Source organism: Ambystoma mexicanum, chromosome 3p (assembly GCF_040938575.1).
Source record: "Ambystoma mexicanum isolate Mex_15411 chromosome 3p, UKY_AmexF1_1, whole genome shotgun sequence".
NCBI lineage: Eukaryota > Metazoa > Chordata > Amphibia > Caudata > Ambystomatidae > Ambystoma > Ambystoma mexicanum.
In genome coordinates, this window is record NC_090925.1 from 663,753,644 (window position 1) to 663,769,898 (window position 16,255).

Sequence of the window (16,255 nt, forward strand, 5' to 3'; positions counted from 1 at the left end):
TAAGCTAAAATAGAATGTGGCACTCAAAAATGATAATCAGGGAAATGTCATACATGGATGACGAGCTTTGGTGTAGTCTGTGTGAAGCATCTATCTGAAAGAGTTTACATTTCTGGAAAAATGAGGGAAGTCTTTTCTGGTGTGTTTGAACATGATTCAGCTCCTCTAATATTTCCAACACATGTAATGTGGGTTGCCAATGGCACTTATAATGGTGACTCATTATCCAGTGTACCACTCTGTAAAGGATACCTGAAATGGGTATGATGGGTTAAGGAGTTTCCAGGAAAGTATTAGCATTCACTTGTCATAGGCAAATAAATAGTGAGATTCGTGGTTGTTCGACTGTACTTGCCAGCGTCTCCCCATATCTATAATTTGTCTGCATCAATACTGAACGGTATTGAGTGCTTCTTATCACTGGGGAAGGCTAACAACCTAGCCCTAATAGTAAAGAGTTTGTAAGAATATACCCCGGTTATCAGCGCAACTCATAAACAATCCACATCATGGAGTTTATATATTTTTCAATGGTATGTGCAAATGCAGGGTGACACACTAAACCAACATGTCAGGAATGTAGTCGGTAAGGTACTAACCCACTGCAATTTGTGATTTAATGAAACAGAATTTGCATATACATTTGAACAATATATAAACCATGACATGGGTTATTTATGAGTTGTGCTGATAACGGGGGACTCTCCTTATAGGCAAAGTAAATAGTATGTTTCTTAGAATTATTCTTGAAATGTAGGAATATTTACATTAGTGCAAGGTGATCTTTGATGCTATACTTAATATTGTCATTAAGAATAATGTGCATTGCTTCATTGCAATCCACAATCTTCCCACTTCAGACATATGATTTTGCTGCCCTCTAATTATCTGGTATATGACAATCTAATAGGCTATGAAATAAGGGTACATCAGTGATATTATGAGATGAGTTACTGTGAAATGTCAGGTGGAATCTCTTGGGACATAGTCATTATAGCATTAGAGGACATTGCTACCCAGCCAATAGCACCATCTTGGATTGATGCAACAATAATGTAATATTTACCACATGGCTACCACCAACTCCACCTTTTTTGCCCTATGGGAAAAACAAAACACATATTTCATTAGTGAGGTAAAGTGAATTAATATATTGACATAGTAAATAAATGTATGATTGTTACAATGAAACACAGCTATGCCTCAATCATATGAATATACACAGATTTTCACTGGCAGGAATTCTATTTGCTTCATGTTACTTTGCATTAGAATATGCTGATGAATATCCTTTCATTTCATCAACTAAATGCATACATGAAATCTACGTATCAGGGATTCATTTTCTAAAGAACCCCTTCCTGCATGAACAACTGATTGTGGTATTTGTGCTTCAATTAGTGTCCCTTGGTATTAAAGAAGAGGCCATACGATTCTCCTCTGAAATAAAATGTGCACCCACTGCTACACTAAGGAAGTTTCTTGTTAAGGGATTCCTTATTTTCATTGCTGTGTTCCATTCAGGTGATCGACACTGATTTCCCATGACCAGGAGTTTATGAACAAATTATGCATTAGGACTATCAAGCACAGTGTGTATGTGTGTGTGGGGGATAGTGGGGAGTCTGTTTGGGTCTGCATGTGTGGGATGTGCCTGGGTGTCAGTGTGTGTGTGTGTGTGTGTGTGTGTATGTGGTGTGGGTGGGGAGGTCAGTGTGTGGCAGGGGCTGTGGGGGATTTGCGGGTCTGTTTGTGTCTACATGTGTCTAAGTGCTTCTTTGGATTGTGATGGGCTAAATCTTCCATCTTGCACATGAGACAGCAATTAGAGATTCTGCATGCTCCGTGTCCATTTGCAACGGGACCTTGCCCCTTCAAGGTAAACTTTAATTGACACTTCAAAATGTGTCAGCATGGCAGTTAAATGTTCACATGATAATATAAAGCATGATTGCTTCAATGGAATTGCTGCTATGCCTGACCCAGGAATGTATATGTAAGTAGCCGCTTCTGCGCAGACTGTGGGCTTCCTTCTTCTTTGTTTTATTGATAAAAATATGTTCTTGTATTTTAGCTTTTCTGATTATATCTGTGCTTTGACAAGCTCCTTCCCTGACTTCGGGGACTGCTTGAAAGGTGTATCGGTCGGCCTGGTCGCCTGGTCACACTTGCTAGCTAGATCAACACATCTCCGTTTTGAGTCGCCATGTCCACTTCATGATTTCTATATGAGTGAAGCTGTGTGTAACTTGTCACAGTGTTTTGAAGTAGACACATGTACGCCAGCAAAGCTGTGCTGTGAAAAGGCTGACAGGCTGATTAGCAAAATGAGATTCACAAATGTCAATGTACTAAAACAACACCTAAAATGAGGAGCATTGGTGTAGTCAGTGAGAACATTATCGTAATACTTCCCCTGGCATTTGGCCATATGATCCGTGGGCTTGTTATTCCTTTGTTTTAAAACCTTGTATATGTTTCTTTTACAATGTATGTTTATATTTAAAAAAGTCGAATGTAGGGCCTGTTTGACAAAGTATAAGTTTGGTGGTGCAGAACAAGCAGCAGTAATTCCATTACTGCCAAAACAATGTCAGTAACGAATTACCACCACTTTTTTTTCTGCATCACCAAACTGGTAATGATGTCTCTCTCTCTCTCTCTCTCTCTCTCTCTCTCTCTCTCTCTCTCTCTCTCTCGCTCTCTCTCTCCCTCTCTCTCTGTGCTCTGATTCTCTCTCTGTGCCACTCTCTATCTCTCCCAATGTCTCTGTCCCTCTCTACCTTTGTGAGTGAAAGACACTTTAGGTACTCAATTCCAGGTGCAAACCCAGGTATTGCTGAAAGCAGCTTGACCAAAAAACAAATACTATTATTATGAAGGACGGCACCAGAAATGATGGGTTCTGAGATCAAGAAAAATGTCTGAGTTCAGCCAACACGGTAACTGGGCCGTTTCTACTGCTACAGCCTCAGGGCGTGGTTGATACATCAATTACATTGTGATGTTTCATTTCTTTTTTTTTTAAAAGGAAAAGGTTCTTGGTTGTTTGCACAGACCAGCCTCAGTTGCCTAAGTGCACAAAGCAAATGGCCAGATGCAAATGAGAGGGCTTTCTTGAAACATTGTACTCTGCCATATCAGCAGGTTGTTGCCCAACAAAGATATGTAGGAGCGTTTGCAACAATTGATATCATGGATTTGTTTTATTTACATCAACGTTTAAATATTTTTAAATAATGGATCCCCCATTTGTTCATTCCTCTTCAATTACAAGAAGGTGATCAAGGTTAACTGTGGACCTCAATACCTTGTACAGTGTTGTATTCCACAACTCTTCCTTCAGCATTAAAAATTGTACTGTGATGACTCCCATAATTCTTCCAACACATCTAAGACCTGACAGACAATCTATATGTGGAAATGGAAGTTACAGAGGGAATACTGTGAAATGTATTGTGGTGACATTCAACCAGATGATTCCTCAAAGGAAGTAGTCATTATTTGATTAGAAGTCAATACTCCCAGAGGATGAAACCTCTTGAAATATAGCAACAATATATGTGACGTTTACCATATGGCCACCTCCAGCTGCGCCACCAATGCCCTATGGGAGACAATAAGCAAGTATTTCAATTTTGATGCAAACTCTTTTAGAATGCTCACATTTAAAAAAAAAAGGCATAATAGTCACAATGAAATGTAGTCCCCCCAACACAACGCACCTCAGTTTTTTAATGCGTCTACTGGCATGTAGCCATATGACCTACATGCGTCTTGTTCTTTTCTTTTAAAACCCTGCATATGTTTCTTTTCATTCATGTTTATAAATACAATACTATCTGAGGCTCGTTAGATGAAGTAGTAGTTAGGTGGTGTGATAAAAGCAGCAGTAATTTTGTCACAGCTAAAAAAGTGGCAGTAATTAATTACCATCACTTTGTTACCGCACTGACAAACATGTAACAAGGCTCTATGTCTCTCTCTCACTCTCACTCTCTCTTTCTCTATGTGCTCATGTTGTTTCTCTGTTTCTCTCTCTGTGCCACTCTTGTAATTTTTCTTTTCTTCTCTACCTTTGTGAGTGAAAGACCTGTTGTTGGGTGTTCATTTCCTGTGGCAAACCGGGTGTTGCTGACAGAAGCTTGACCCAAGAACAAACACGATTTTTATGAATTGAACTCACGGACAGTACCAGGGGATATGAGTTCTGTGACCGAGTTAAATGTTTAACTTCAGCCAACAGTGAACAGGGCCTGTACCTCCTGTTACAGCCTGAGGGTGTGCAATGAACAGGATGGATTGCATAGGTTCACATACCAAATGGCAGAGGTGCAAGGCAGAGGCCTGTCTTGAAAGACTGTGATGTTCCATATCAGCAGGTTGTGGCCCAACAAAGAACAGTCTGTCAGTTGTGGCTAGATGAAGATTAAGTGCTGCCAACGGGTTTCAAAGTCATGTATCTGGGTCGCATATAAAAAGATTGACCCATGTTAAAAGTAGAGAGTGGGGATTGGGCTGGGATTTTAAGGTGCAAAGGCTGGGCTATCTGGGGTTTTCAACCTATACTGTTTTGGCCCGAATATGGACCAATGCGGAAATTAAATTCACTTTCCCAGAAATAATATGTAATAGGTATTGCATGCACACTAGTTTCCAGGCACATCCTCAGCGAGTGGTGTCCCATGATTTATAAGGGGAATATGTCATGCACATGTGAAACACTGATTTCTGTGATCTTGGTTTGTTTAAAAAATCATTATGAGGTTGGCGGTAACCGGCCGGTTCTACTGCCGGGTTGCCGCCAACCCTGTAACACCACTACCGCCACCTAATATACCGCTGCCCATTTCCATGTAGTCCAGTAGGACTCCATGGAAATGGGTTCACTGAAGCACCGGCACCATTGCTAACGGTGACAGTGCTTCAGTGAGAGACATGCCAGTAGAGGTCTGAAAACTGGGCAAGGCAGGTCAGGCATTCGCGTAGTATGGTGGTCCACAAAGGGTGCGGTTACGTTGCTACCGGCCGTTGCTACCTGCACCCTTATTTCCAGACCGCCATTCTTAAAATGATGCCCACATTCTGTGCAATCAGGGGTGCACCTTTCTATGGGTATATGAGATGCCTATGATCCCACAACCCTGTTATGGTGAGGGAGTGAAATTTAAATGGTGAAATCCCCATAGAATGGTGCCAGTTGCAAGGCACTGTTCCTTAAAGGACCACGCCAATTTATCTAAGCAAGTCTGTGGGTGAGGAAGCAACATGCTCACTATTGCAAGTGTGAGAACTTTGGTGTGGCAAGTTCATGATGCTTTATGATTCCTGATAGATGAGTGTCTAATTAGGTGAAGCATTATTCTATGATCATGGACCCCAGTTTTTGAGTGCAGTACTAGGCACAACAAAGTGAGTGATCAATCCAGACATTGGGAGTACATTTACTCAAAGCATATTCAGTTAGTGCTATAGAATACACCATTCAGGTAAAACTGTTTCACCTTCACATTTGATTTATTATGATTTATTTTGTGATAGCTACATATCTCAGCAGAATATGGTTCATATAAAAGACGCCGTGTTTCACATCATCCAAGGTTTTGAAGCAGATTCGGGAAAAGGAGAAAATTTGAATGAAAAAACTGATCAGCTGTCAAACAACGTGGCAATCAAAAATGACAATCAGGGAAATTGTATCCAGGGATGAAGATATTTGGTGTAGTCTGTATGAAACATCTATCTGTATGTGTTTAAGTGTCTGGAAAAAATAAGGGCAGTATTTTCTGGTGTGTTTCCCACCATTGGGTGGTGGCTACCTTAAATGCAAGGCCACTTTGGTCGGTAAGAAGGAGATCCCGATGGTGAAGCTTGTGGTTTGACATCATGGAATTGCAGGGGTTTTTCCCATTTGTTTCAGAAGGTGAGCATGGATATTTTAACCTCTGACTTGTTTAGCTTACAAGATGTCTGGCTGATAGAGGCCCCTACAGTTGTTGGGTATTCTGCTCTCCTCACGCCAGATATCAGAGGTGATCGTGGACGTCCCGTGGCTGGGTTGCTGATAGTGGTGTCAAATAAGGTTTAGGATGAGGTGGGGTGTTTCTCAAACCCTAACCCATACGTTCAGGGAGCCAAGCTTGTATGGAATAAATTAACTTTTCCAGGAAGAAAAGATACTCTGCTACTAAATATGTGCTGGAATAATGTAAAAATCATACAAAAAAGATCTCTTGCTATCAGTCAAAGAGGTCTTGTTTAGCTGGCTTGCTATGGGGGAAAAGTGAATCATTATATGTGGAGATTTAAATAGTCAGTGGGCCTCATTACAAATCGCCCGGCATGGAAACAACGGTGGCGGTAAACCCGCCGCCACCGTTGTTTCCATGCCGGACGATCACAACTCCTGCAGGCGGAAGGTGATGTTCCCGCCAGGTCTGACCTGGCGGGTTTAACAACGCCCGCCTGCAGGCGGACGAAGAAACACCGGCAGCATTACGAGATGCTGCCAGTGTTTCCATGATCCCCATTCCCATCGAGTCCCATAGGACTCGATGGGAATGGGGATTAACACCATTCCGCCTCCGTGATTCCCAGAAAACCGGGGTTGTAATGCCCCGGTAATTCCGGGAATCACGGAGGCGGAATGGTAATACGAGTTTGTCGGTAACCAGGCGGGTTTACCACCACGGTTACTGCCGGACTCGTAATGAGGCCCAGTGTCTGGAATAGCCAGTGGAAAAAGGTCTTACGGGCCCAAAAATTCAGCTTGGAAAAGGTGGCGGGCCTAGAGGGAATATATGGAGGAGTGGGGTCTACTAATCTTAAATGGGACATTAAGGGGGACGAGTCTCCACACCACACTTGGGAGAGGGGCATGCAAAGAAACATTTTGGATTATTTCTATGTTTCTGAGGATATTTACTGTGAAATAGAGCAATTGACCATGGAAGAAACACCGGCGAGTGACCACTTGCCTCTCAAAGTTGTGTGGGCAGTAAACTCCAGTAAGCAGAAAATTGGAAGATATGCATTTGACGTGGATGGGAATATAGAGGGGCAATATAATACGTTGGAATGAGTACCAAATTATGTTTTTTTAACACCATACTGACATCAGGGGAATTTAATGTTTGCTTTGAGGAAGGGTTTTAGGGGAACAACTATCGAGGAGTTTGGGAGGAGATTTTTAAGAGACTACCAAAAAGGAAGGTGGGTAAAGTGGTGCATAGGCATACATGTGACAGGGTGATTATGCTTAAAAGAGAGTTAGGGTGCTCCTTTAAGGGGTATGTCATGAGGATGTGGTTGGTAGAAGTAAACACCTATACATCACTATCTCCACCAGCTGCTACTGAGGGATGCTCGCAAAATGCTGGAGGTCATGGCGAGTAAAAACTTGTATGACCTTTGGAATCTATTGAAAGATAATGACACTGCACAAACAGGGTCACAAACAAACCCGATAACAGAGGAAGTGTGGAAGGCTCGCTTCACTGAGATCTAGAAAGCACACAGTGACATCAAGTGTGAGTCGGGTTGGACAGCTAAAAGAAAGACAGAGTGGGTGCTAACGTGGGATGGAGATGATCTGTTTGAGTAAAAACTCTATGGCACCGGGGCCAGATGGATTGGCTATGACTGTACTCAAGAACAACCCTTTAGTGTGGGTAGTTATTCTAAACAGGATTTTTAAGGTGATAAAAAGGGAGAAAGAGCTTCCAGAGTCTTGGTTAATGGCAATAGTGATCCTGATACTTGAAAAGAGCTCAGGTCTAAGTAATACCAACCATAGGGTTATCTCCCTGCTGGATTGTCCAGCCCAGATCTTCACAGGTTTTGTACTAAGAGACCTGAAGAATTGGGCAAAAAGTAATAGAAGGATGGACATATTTCAAAGAGGGTTCTGTCGAGGTGCAGGGACAGAGATGAACGGCTTTCTTTTGGAACTGTTAAAGGATGTGTTCAAACATAGCAAATCCCTTTATGTTGCCTTTATTGACTTCTCAATGGCGTTTGACACTGTGCCAAGGAATAAGTTATGGGCAAACTTGAGAAGTGGGGTTGTCCTCCTACTTTACTGGCGATCTTAATAGCATTACACACGGATACTTCTATGTGTGCAAGATTGGATAGACAGGGCAAATTATCTGCCCCGATTAATTCGGCAACAGGCCTGAAACAAAGTTGTTTGCTGGCACTTATCTTATTTATTCTGTTTTTATCCAACCTGGGAGAAGCCTTCTAGGACATTAATGTTTCTCCCCAAAAATTAGACGGCACACTGACTATGTATTGTATGCCAATGAGTTGATATTAATGGATCATATGCACATTGGGCTGCAGCGCTGGTTAAATGCTTTAGGTGTCTAGACCAAAATGAACAACTTAATGATCAGTGTCACTAAATCAAAAATCCTCATCCTAAAAAAGGGGTCAGAGAGAGCAGGAGCACAATTCAAGAGGTTCATAGGTGAGAAGCCCTTAGAGAAAGTGGACTATTGCATTAGCTGCTTAGTCAGTGCTCATAAATAAGAAATTCAGGTATTTTTCAATAATTATGGTAAGAGAGTTTTATTGTAAAAAAGTGGTTCTTGTTATGATGTATATGGAGCAGAGACAACCTTGTTTTTAAGAGGGCAATGGGGTAAACTAAAAGGGGCTTTTTGGAGGAGAATTCCAAAATTACCAAACAGTGTTCCAGTCCGGGTACTAAGGTATGAATTGGGCCTAGTGTCCATGGAAGCACTGGCCACATGGAAAAATATAAACTTCCTTTCGGAAGATCTATCTTGAGGAAGAGGGATCTAGCTGAGGGTTGTTAAAGTGTGGTTTAGAGAATAAGTCCTCGGCCCCTCCAGCAAAAATGGCAGTCACAGTGTCTTGTAATTTTAGCTGCATTGATTCTTTGGTGGAGTATTTGTTAACTAATGCAACAAAAGTAAAAAAGAGACTTTGGGAGAATGATTGGATTCACACTGTCAAATGTGTCAGGCATTATCATCAATTTGTGGGGGTACTCTTAGATGTTAGCGCTTACAACACAATGCCACACTACCTGAGAAAATGTTCAGGGGAATATTGATGAAGGCAATGTCTACGCGTACGCCTGAACTTATATCCAACCAACAAAATCATAGGAGCAAAAGGAGGGGCGGTGTAAATCCTCACTTAGGGTGGGGTAGGTTTGGTAAAATGGACAATATCATAGAAACAATATATTCCCTGACGGTGAACTTCCATGGGTTGAGCGCCCAATACCAGACAAACTTTGCACATGCTTAAGGGATTTTAAGGATTTAGAGCCAGGATGGTTATGGCAATGTATTTTTCTAGAAGAATCGTTGAAATGGCCATTGGCTGCAATACTTGTTATGCAAGATGTTCTTGCCCTACCAGAAGGAGTGTAAGTATTGATAAGATTTAACAGAAGCTTATTTTAAATGTTATCATAAAGTGTAACAAACAATTGGTTTGTAGTATTTTTTAAATGTTTGTTGAAGTGAATAATAATTTGTGTTTCTATTGTGTATTTTAAAGCTAAACTGGATTGCTGTCTCTTTAGTTTTTATGTGTGTATAAAGTGAAAAGTTCACTGTGATCTATAACACAAGAAGACAAAAAAATGAAGAAGAAAAGGACAGTATTTTCTGGTGTGTTTCCTGCCATTGAACATGATTCATCTCATCGAAATATCCTCCAATATTTTCAACTCATGTAATGTGGGTTGTTAATGGCACGTGTAATGGTGATTCATTCTCCTGTGTACTACTCCCTAAATGATACCTGGAATAGGTATGATGGGAGGTATGATGGGTTAAGGAGTTTCCAAGGCAGTAGTGGCACACAATTGTCATATTCAAGTAAATAGTCTGTTTCTTAGAATCATTCTTGAAATGCAGCAATGTTTGCTTTAGTGGTAAGGTGACGTTTGATGATGTACTTAACATTGTCAATAAGAATAACATGGATTGTTTATTGCAGTCCTCAACCTTCCCACATCAGACATAGGATTGTGCTGCCCTCCAACAATCTGCTTCATGACAATCACATAGGCTACGAAAGAAATGGACATCAGTTATTCTATGAGATGCGTTACTGTGAAATGCCAGGTGGAAACTCTTAGGACATAATATTATAGCATTAGAGGACAAGGCTACCAAAGCCAATAGCAGCACCTTGGACTTTAGCAACAACAATGTCATATTTACCACATGGCCACGAACAACTCCACTTTTTACGTCCTATCGGAAAAAACAAACAAATAATTAAATGATGAGGTAAAGTGAATTGATATATTCACAAAGTAAATACATGTATGTAAGTGGTCTACATTGGGAACTAATACATCGAATTTCATGAATAAAAATTCAACGCATTGAATCTATTGTTGAAAACAATTGTAGCTTTATGTATACATTAGACAAGTGTGGTCAACTAATATAACCACTTAAATACATGTCCTTTTTGAGGTTAAAGGGGCAGCCTCAGCCTAGTAGTTAAACTGCATGCCATAGCACTCATTATAAGAGGGCGCAGCCCGACACATTTGTTTTAAAAAAAAAAAACATGTATAATTGTCACAATGGATTTCAGCTATGCCGTACCCCTTCATCATGTGAATATACACAGCTTTCCACTGGCAGCAATTCTATGTCTGCTGATGCATATCCTTTAATTTCATTATCTAAATGCATACATGAAATCTACTTATCAGGGATTCATTTTCTGAAGACCCCCACCCTGCATGAACACTTGATAGTGCTATTTGTGTTTCAATGTGTGCACTTTGTTTTTAAAGAGGAGGCCATTCGATTCTTCTCTGAAATTATAGGTGTGCCCATTGGTGCTTTAGGGAAGAATTCATGATAAGTGCTTCCCCTATTTTCATTGTTGTTTCCCATCCAAATGGTGCACACTGATTTCCCATGATAAAGGTTTTATGAACTAATGATGAATTAGTACTATCAAGTACAGTGTGTCTGTGTGTGGAGGGGGTGTCTGTGGGTCTGTATGTGTGGGCAGGGCCTGAGGGTCTGTGATGGTTTCTGTGTGTGTTTGGAGTGTGGTCAGTGTGTGTCATTGATCTGCGGGTATGTGTCTGTGTGTATCTACATGTGTCTGTGTGTTTTTTTGAATTGTGATGTGCACAATCTTCCATCCCGTACAAAATAGTGCAGTTACAGACTATGCATGCTCCTCATCCAATAGGAATGGGACCTTGCCCCTTCAAGGGAACACTTTAATTGCAATTTCAAAATGTATCCGCCTGTATTTTAAATGTTCACATGTTACTTTAAAGCATGATTGCGTCAATGGAATTGCTGCTGTGCCTGACTCAGGAATGTATATGTAAGTAGCCACTTCTGGGCAGACTGTAGGATTCTTTGTTCTTTGTTTTATTGACAAAAATATGTTCTTGCATTTTAGCATTTCTACTTATATATATGCTTTGACAAGCTCCCACTGCCCCCTTGGTCACACAATTTGGGTCACACAATTGAGCTTTCCGCCTGAACAAACTTTGCAACTCCCTAGGTGTATTACTGAAAGGCATAAGTGGAGTCGTGGATCTTATATTTGACTAAATGAGCCCCAATCCTCAAGGTAAATAAAATATGTAGGAGTGTTTGCAACAGTTCTAATCATATAATTGTTTTATTTAGCTAAACTTGTACATATTTTTAAATGATGTTTCCTCCAATTGCGTCATTCCCCTTCAATTAAAAAAATGTAATCAAGCATCATTGTGGACCTCAACACCGTGTGCAGTGCTGTATTCCACAATTCTACATTCAGCATTATAAATTGTACTGTGATGCCTTCTGTAATCCTTCCAAGACATCTATGACATGAAAATCATGGTTGGAATGGAAGTTACAGAAGAATTACTGTGGAACAAACTATGGTGAAATTCCACAAGATGGTACCTCCAAGGATGTAGTCATTACATGATTAGAATTTAATACTCTCCATAGGATGAACATTTCTTGACATATTGCAAAAATATATGTGATATTTACTTTATGGCCACCACCAGCACCGCAACCAATGGCCTATAGGAGACAAGAAGCATGTATTTCAATTGTGAAGCAAAGTCCATTAAAAAAAGCTCACATTGTTTTAAAAAATTGCATAATAGTCACAATGTAAATGTGTCCCCCAAACACACCTCAGATTTGTTATTCTTCTCCTGGAATGTGGCCATTTTACCTATGGGCTTCCTGTTATTTTTTTTAAAACCTTCTATATATTTCTTTTACAATTCATGTTTATAAATAAAAAATAATATCTTGGGCTTGATGAAAGAAGTAGTTTGGCAGTGCGGTTAATGAAGCATTAATTTCGTTACTGTCAAACCAAAGGCAGTCACGAATTACCACCAGTTTGTTACTGTACTGCCAAACATGTAATGAGACCCTATATCTCTCTATCTCTCTGTCTCTCTCTCTCGCTCTCTCTCTTTCTTTCACTCTATCGCTCTCTCTCTCTCTGTGCTGTTTCTCAGTTTCTCTCTATGTGCCACTCTCTCTCTGGCAGTGTCTCGGTCCCTCTCTACATCTGTGAGTGAAACACGTTCTTAGATACTCAATTCCTGGTGCAAACCTAGGTATTGCTGATCGCAGCTTAACCCAACAACAATCACTATTATTATGACTAGAACTTGAGAACGGTATCAGGAATTATGGGTTCTGAGACTGAGTTAAATGTCACAGTTCAGCCAACAATGAACTGGGACTGTGTCTTCTGCTTCTGCCTGAGGGTGTGGTCAATAAAACTATTATTTTGGGGTACTTTCTGTTTGTTTAAATGGGAAATCTTCTTGGGTGCTTGCACAAACCAGACTGTGTTGCCTAGGTGCATATAGCAAAAGGGAGAGAGACAAGTGAGAGGTCTGTCTTGAAACACTCTGCTGCACCATGTCAGCAGGATGTTACCCAACAAAGAAACAGCCTGCCAGATGCAGCTAGATGAAGATTCAGTGCAACCTTTGGTGGCAAACTCATGTATCCAGTTTGCGTATAAAATGAGCGACCCATGTTAAAAGTAGTGAGTGGCCTTGGGATTTTTAGGTGTCGGAGCTAGGCTATATGAACTTTTGAATCCATACTGTTTTGTATAGCCAAAATATTGACCATGTAATTCACTTTACCAGGAGATAATATATAATATGAAATGCATGCACACTGGCTTTGCAGCCACGTCGTCTGCAAGGATTGTCCTGTAATTTACATGTAGTGTATGCCATGCACACGTGGAACACTGATTTCCCTGGTCCTAGTTTGTTTGAAAAAATGGTGCAATGGGAAATCTGGCCCCAGATCAGTTTGCAATTTCGAGGTAGCATACACAGACACAATCCTTGCATTCAGATGTGTTCCTTACAATAGATATATGCGATTCCTAGGATCTTTGAGCCCCACAATGGTGAGGGAGTAAAATTGCAATTGTCAAAGCCCCATAAAATGGTGCCATTTTGAAGGCCCACTCCAAAGGATTTAAGAACGCTGGGAGTGAGGCATGTAGGAAGAGCGGGCTCCAAATTTCAACAAAGATTAGCACTGACCCCACTTGCTTACAAGAGTATGAGACTCAGGTGCGAGACTTTAGGCTGAATCTGAGTCAGTTTTGTGAGTGCATATTAAACATACATTATATGTCAAGTAAAAGGGGGGGTGTTGAATTTGCTACTATAAAAGCTGGTATTTTCCTTTGGACACTATACCATGGTTTTCAAGATCGTCAGATCTGCTAAACTAACAACATAATTACTCACTAATGTCCAAAACTACTTATATATCCCCACACTAATGTTAAAGGTAACTCAGTCCCAAGCTCTTTGGTGCAAAGCATTGGTACAAAACTATGGTATAAGCCGGCTCATTTTAAGAGTATAAATGCGCAGAATGAAAGCTGTCTTTTTGCAAGGAAGACATGATGAGTTGGAGTTGTGGATTGTGAGAAGCCAAGTAGCCCCATTGCTCATTTTCAGAACAGGAAAACAGAGCAGAGAAATGTAACAACACTTTTCATCTGTTGCTGCATTCTAAATGCCAGGCTGATCATGTATTTCTAGAACATGCTAGTGAATTGGTTTGCCAATGGGAGGAGGTTCTGATTAGCACATGACATCACTTCAAGCGTGGTATTTTCTTACATTTTATGTAAGCAAACATACATTCATGGGAGGTTACTGACAGAGGGTTTAAAAAGAGCTGACGTCTGAAGGCTTGGCTCTCTTGGGCACACTCTCGCTGCCTGGCTGTGAGTCGATGTGCTGCTGATATCTTCCTTTGACTATTGGGAGATAACCAGATAAAGGAATTCTTCAGTGCAGACTGCACCCAGACAGACGGAAGGGGTCCTGGTTTCACTGTACCAGGGGGTACACAGAACCAAGTGTGTTTTTTTGGTGACTTCCAGTAAATTGAGGAGCGCGAGATGAAGGAGTGAATGAATATCTTTACAACAATAATTTACAAGCATTTACAGTATGAAGAATTTTATTTAAAAATTGTGGGTAATTCATTTTTCAGTGCTGCACAGAGCATTTGCTATATTTCAAAGGTCTTTGATAAATGTTACACACAGTCACAGATTAGAAGAGTGCCCGCATTCTTAAACCTAGAAAACTATTTTCATGTGTTTTTTTTTTTTTCCGTTCATATAACAAGCTTAAGTTCATTATACAAAAAAAGCTATCTAGCATGGGGGAAATTTCTAATGAAATATATGTTCGGTTTTATCTAGTTTCATTGTGAATCACAGAGAATGCATAATAGCTCAGTGCATTGCATATGTTTGTAATTATTTTATAAATTGTAACCTTTAATAAAGCGCAAAAGGAAGAGAAACAATTCAATCTCAGATTACTTATTGTGTGTCCTGGTTCCTTCTGGTAAAACACAGACAGCTGTGAACCGGATGGTAATTGCGTATTACTGCAGAGGGTGATGTATTTTACTGCTTGTAGTAAGACGCATAACCAAATTGGTCACTGTGAATTGGGTCAATCTCAGGGGCTGTTTACATGAAAAACAGAATTCAGGTGTCGTGGTAAGTGTATGCTGGTTTACCGCCAATGTTGTATTGTAAATAAAATATCACACGCTGATGAATTTATGATTTAGATTGTACCAAGTCCAGTTTTAGCTTACTGTTTATGGACCCGGTATAAAAACAATATCGGGCAGTCCTGTGTATTTGGGGATCACACCATGCCCCAACAAGCTCCCTCAAAACATAGCAAAATACCTCTGACAGATGTATAATGTGCTGGCCGGGAATTAGCTAAAATTACTGGACGTGGCCTTGCATCATAAAGCATTACCATATTGTGCACTCATTCTCCAATCTAGAACTGTGAGGGCACTGCCAACAACTGTGCTGTGTGCAGATCAACCTTTGTTATTATGTTATTGGCATTATTGTGTTACTGGCACTAGTCCCAACATGTCGGAGATAGAAGTTGGGATTTCAAAACTATCAGCTTATCTCGAAACCAGACTCTATGCTTTCGACACATGGTCATCTGAAAATCTGATAACCAGGAAAATACAGGATTATTACTGAAGTTGAAATAGAGGCCCCGAAAAAGAATCTTGATGAAGGAAGCATTGTACACACGTGTCTTCTCAGACTACTTCAAGCTTTGGAACACAAAGAGGAGAAATATCATATGATCAGATTGTGCACCAAATTGTGGTTTTCTCTACATAAGTTCATACAGTTGCAACAAAAAGATATTGTGGTCATTTGTAAGTTACAGTGTAGTTTTGATGCTGTACAGGAATGATTGCTACATGGGGAGCTGGACACGCAGCTGCAAGCCAAATGTAGCGGTTGGCTCAAAGGGACAAGCAATTTGCTGAAAGTGAGGGAGAATGAATTCATTTCAAAACCATGTTAGACAGTGTGTGAAATGATAGCGATGTAGCGATCTCAGAAATTCAGACATGTAGGAAGGATAAAAGTGAAAAAGAAAAGGAATTCCCTGCCACGGAAAATGAAATATTTAAACTATTAGATGAGAATGAAGGAAAAATCAAAGCAGTTGACCATTACCAGGCAAAAATCATTGAGTTGTGAGGAATATTCACTAAAGTCAGGAATGAGATTTCTGCCCTTTGCCATGAAGCACAGCAGCTCCATGCACAGTGCGGAGAAATCAAAAAGCAGATCTCTAATTTATAATCTCTCAAGAAAAGCGGCAGTGCCCCACGTTCCCTTAAGATGAATTTAATCACAGCCTTAG

General features: G+C 40.4%; 1 protein-coding gene across 9 annotated transcripts in view; it reads right to left on the reverse strand.

Annotated features, from left to right (window-relative positions):
- The window catches only part of LOC138580695 (uncharacterized), a 583,872-nt gene that overhangs the window by 297,889 nt on the left and 269,728 nt on the right, over positions 1-16,255 (reverse strand). For 8 of the 9 annotated variants that reach the window (XM_069651437.1, XM_069651436.1, XM_069651434.1 and 5 more), the window contains exons 21-24: positions 12,024-12,056; positions 10,212-10,244; positions 3,575-3,607; positions 1,067-1,099 (exon numbers count right to left, since the gene is read on the reverse strand). In XM_069651437.1, coding sequence (XP_069507538.1) covers positions 1,067-1,099; positions 3,575-3,607; positions 10,212-10,244; positions 12,024-12,056 — 132 coding nt within the window. The remainder of the gene's footprint in view (positions 1-1,066; positions 1,100-3,574; positions 3,608-10,211; positions 10,245-12,023; positions 12,057-16,255) is intronic. The other variant, XM_069651438.1, reaches the window with a different exon arrangement.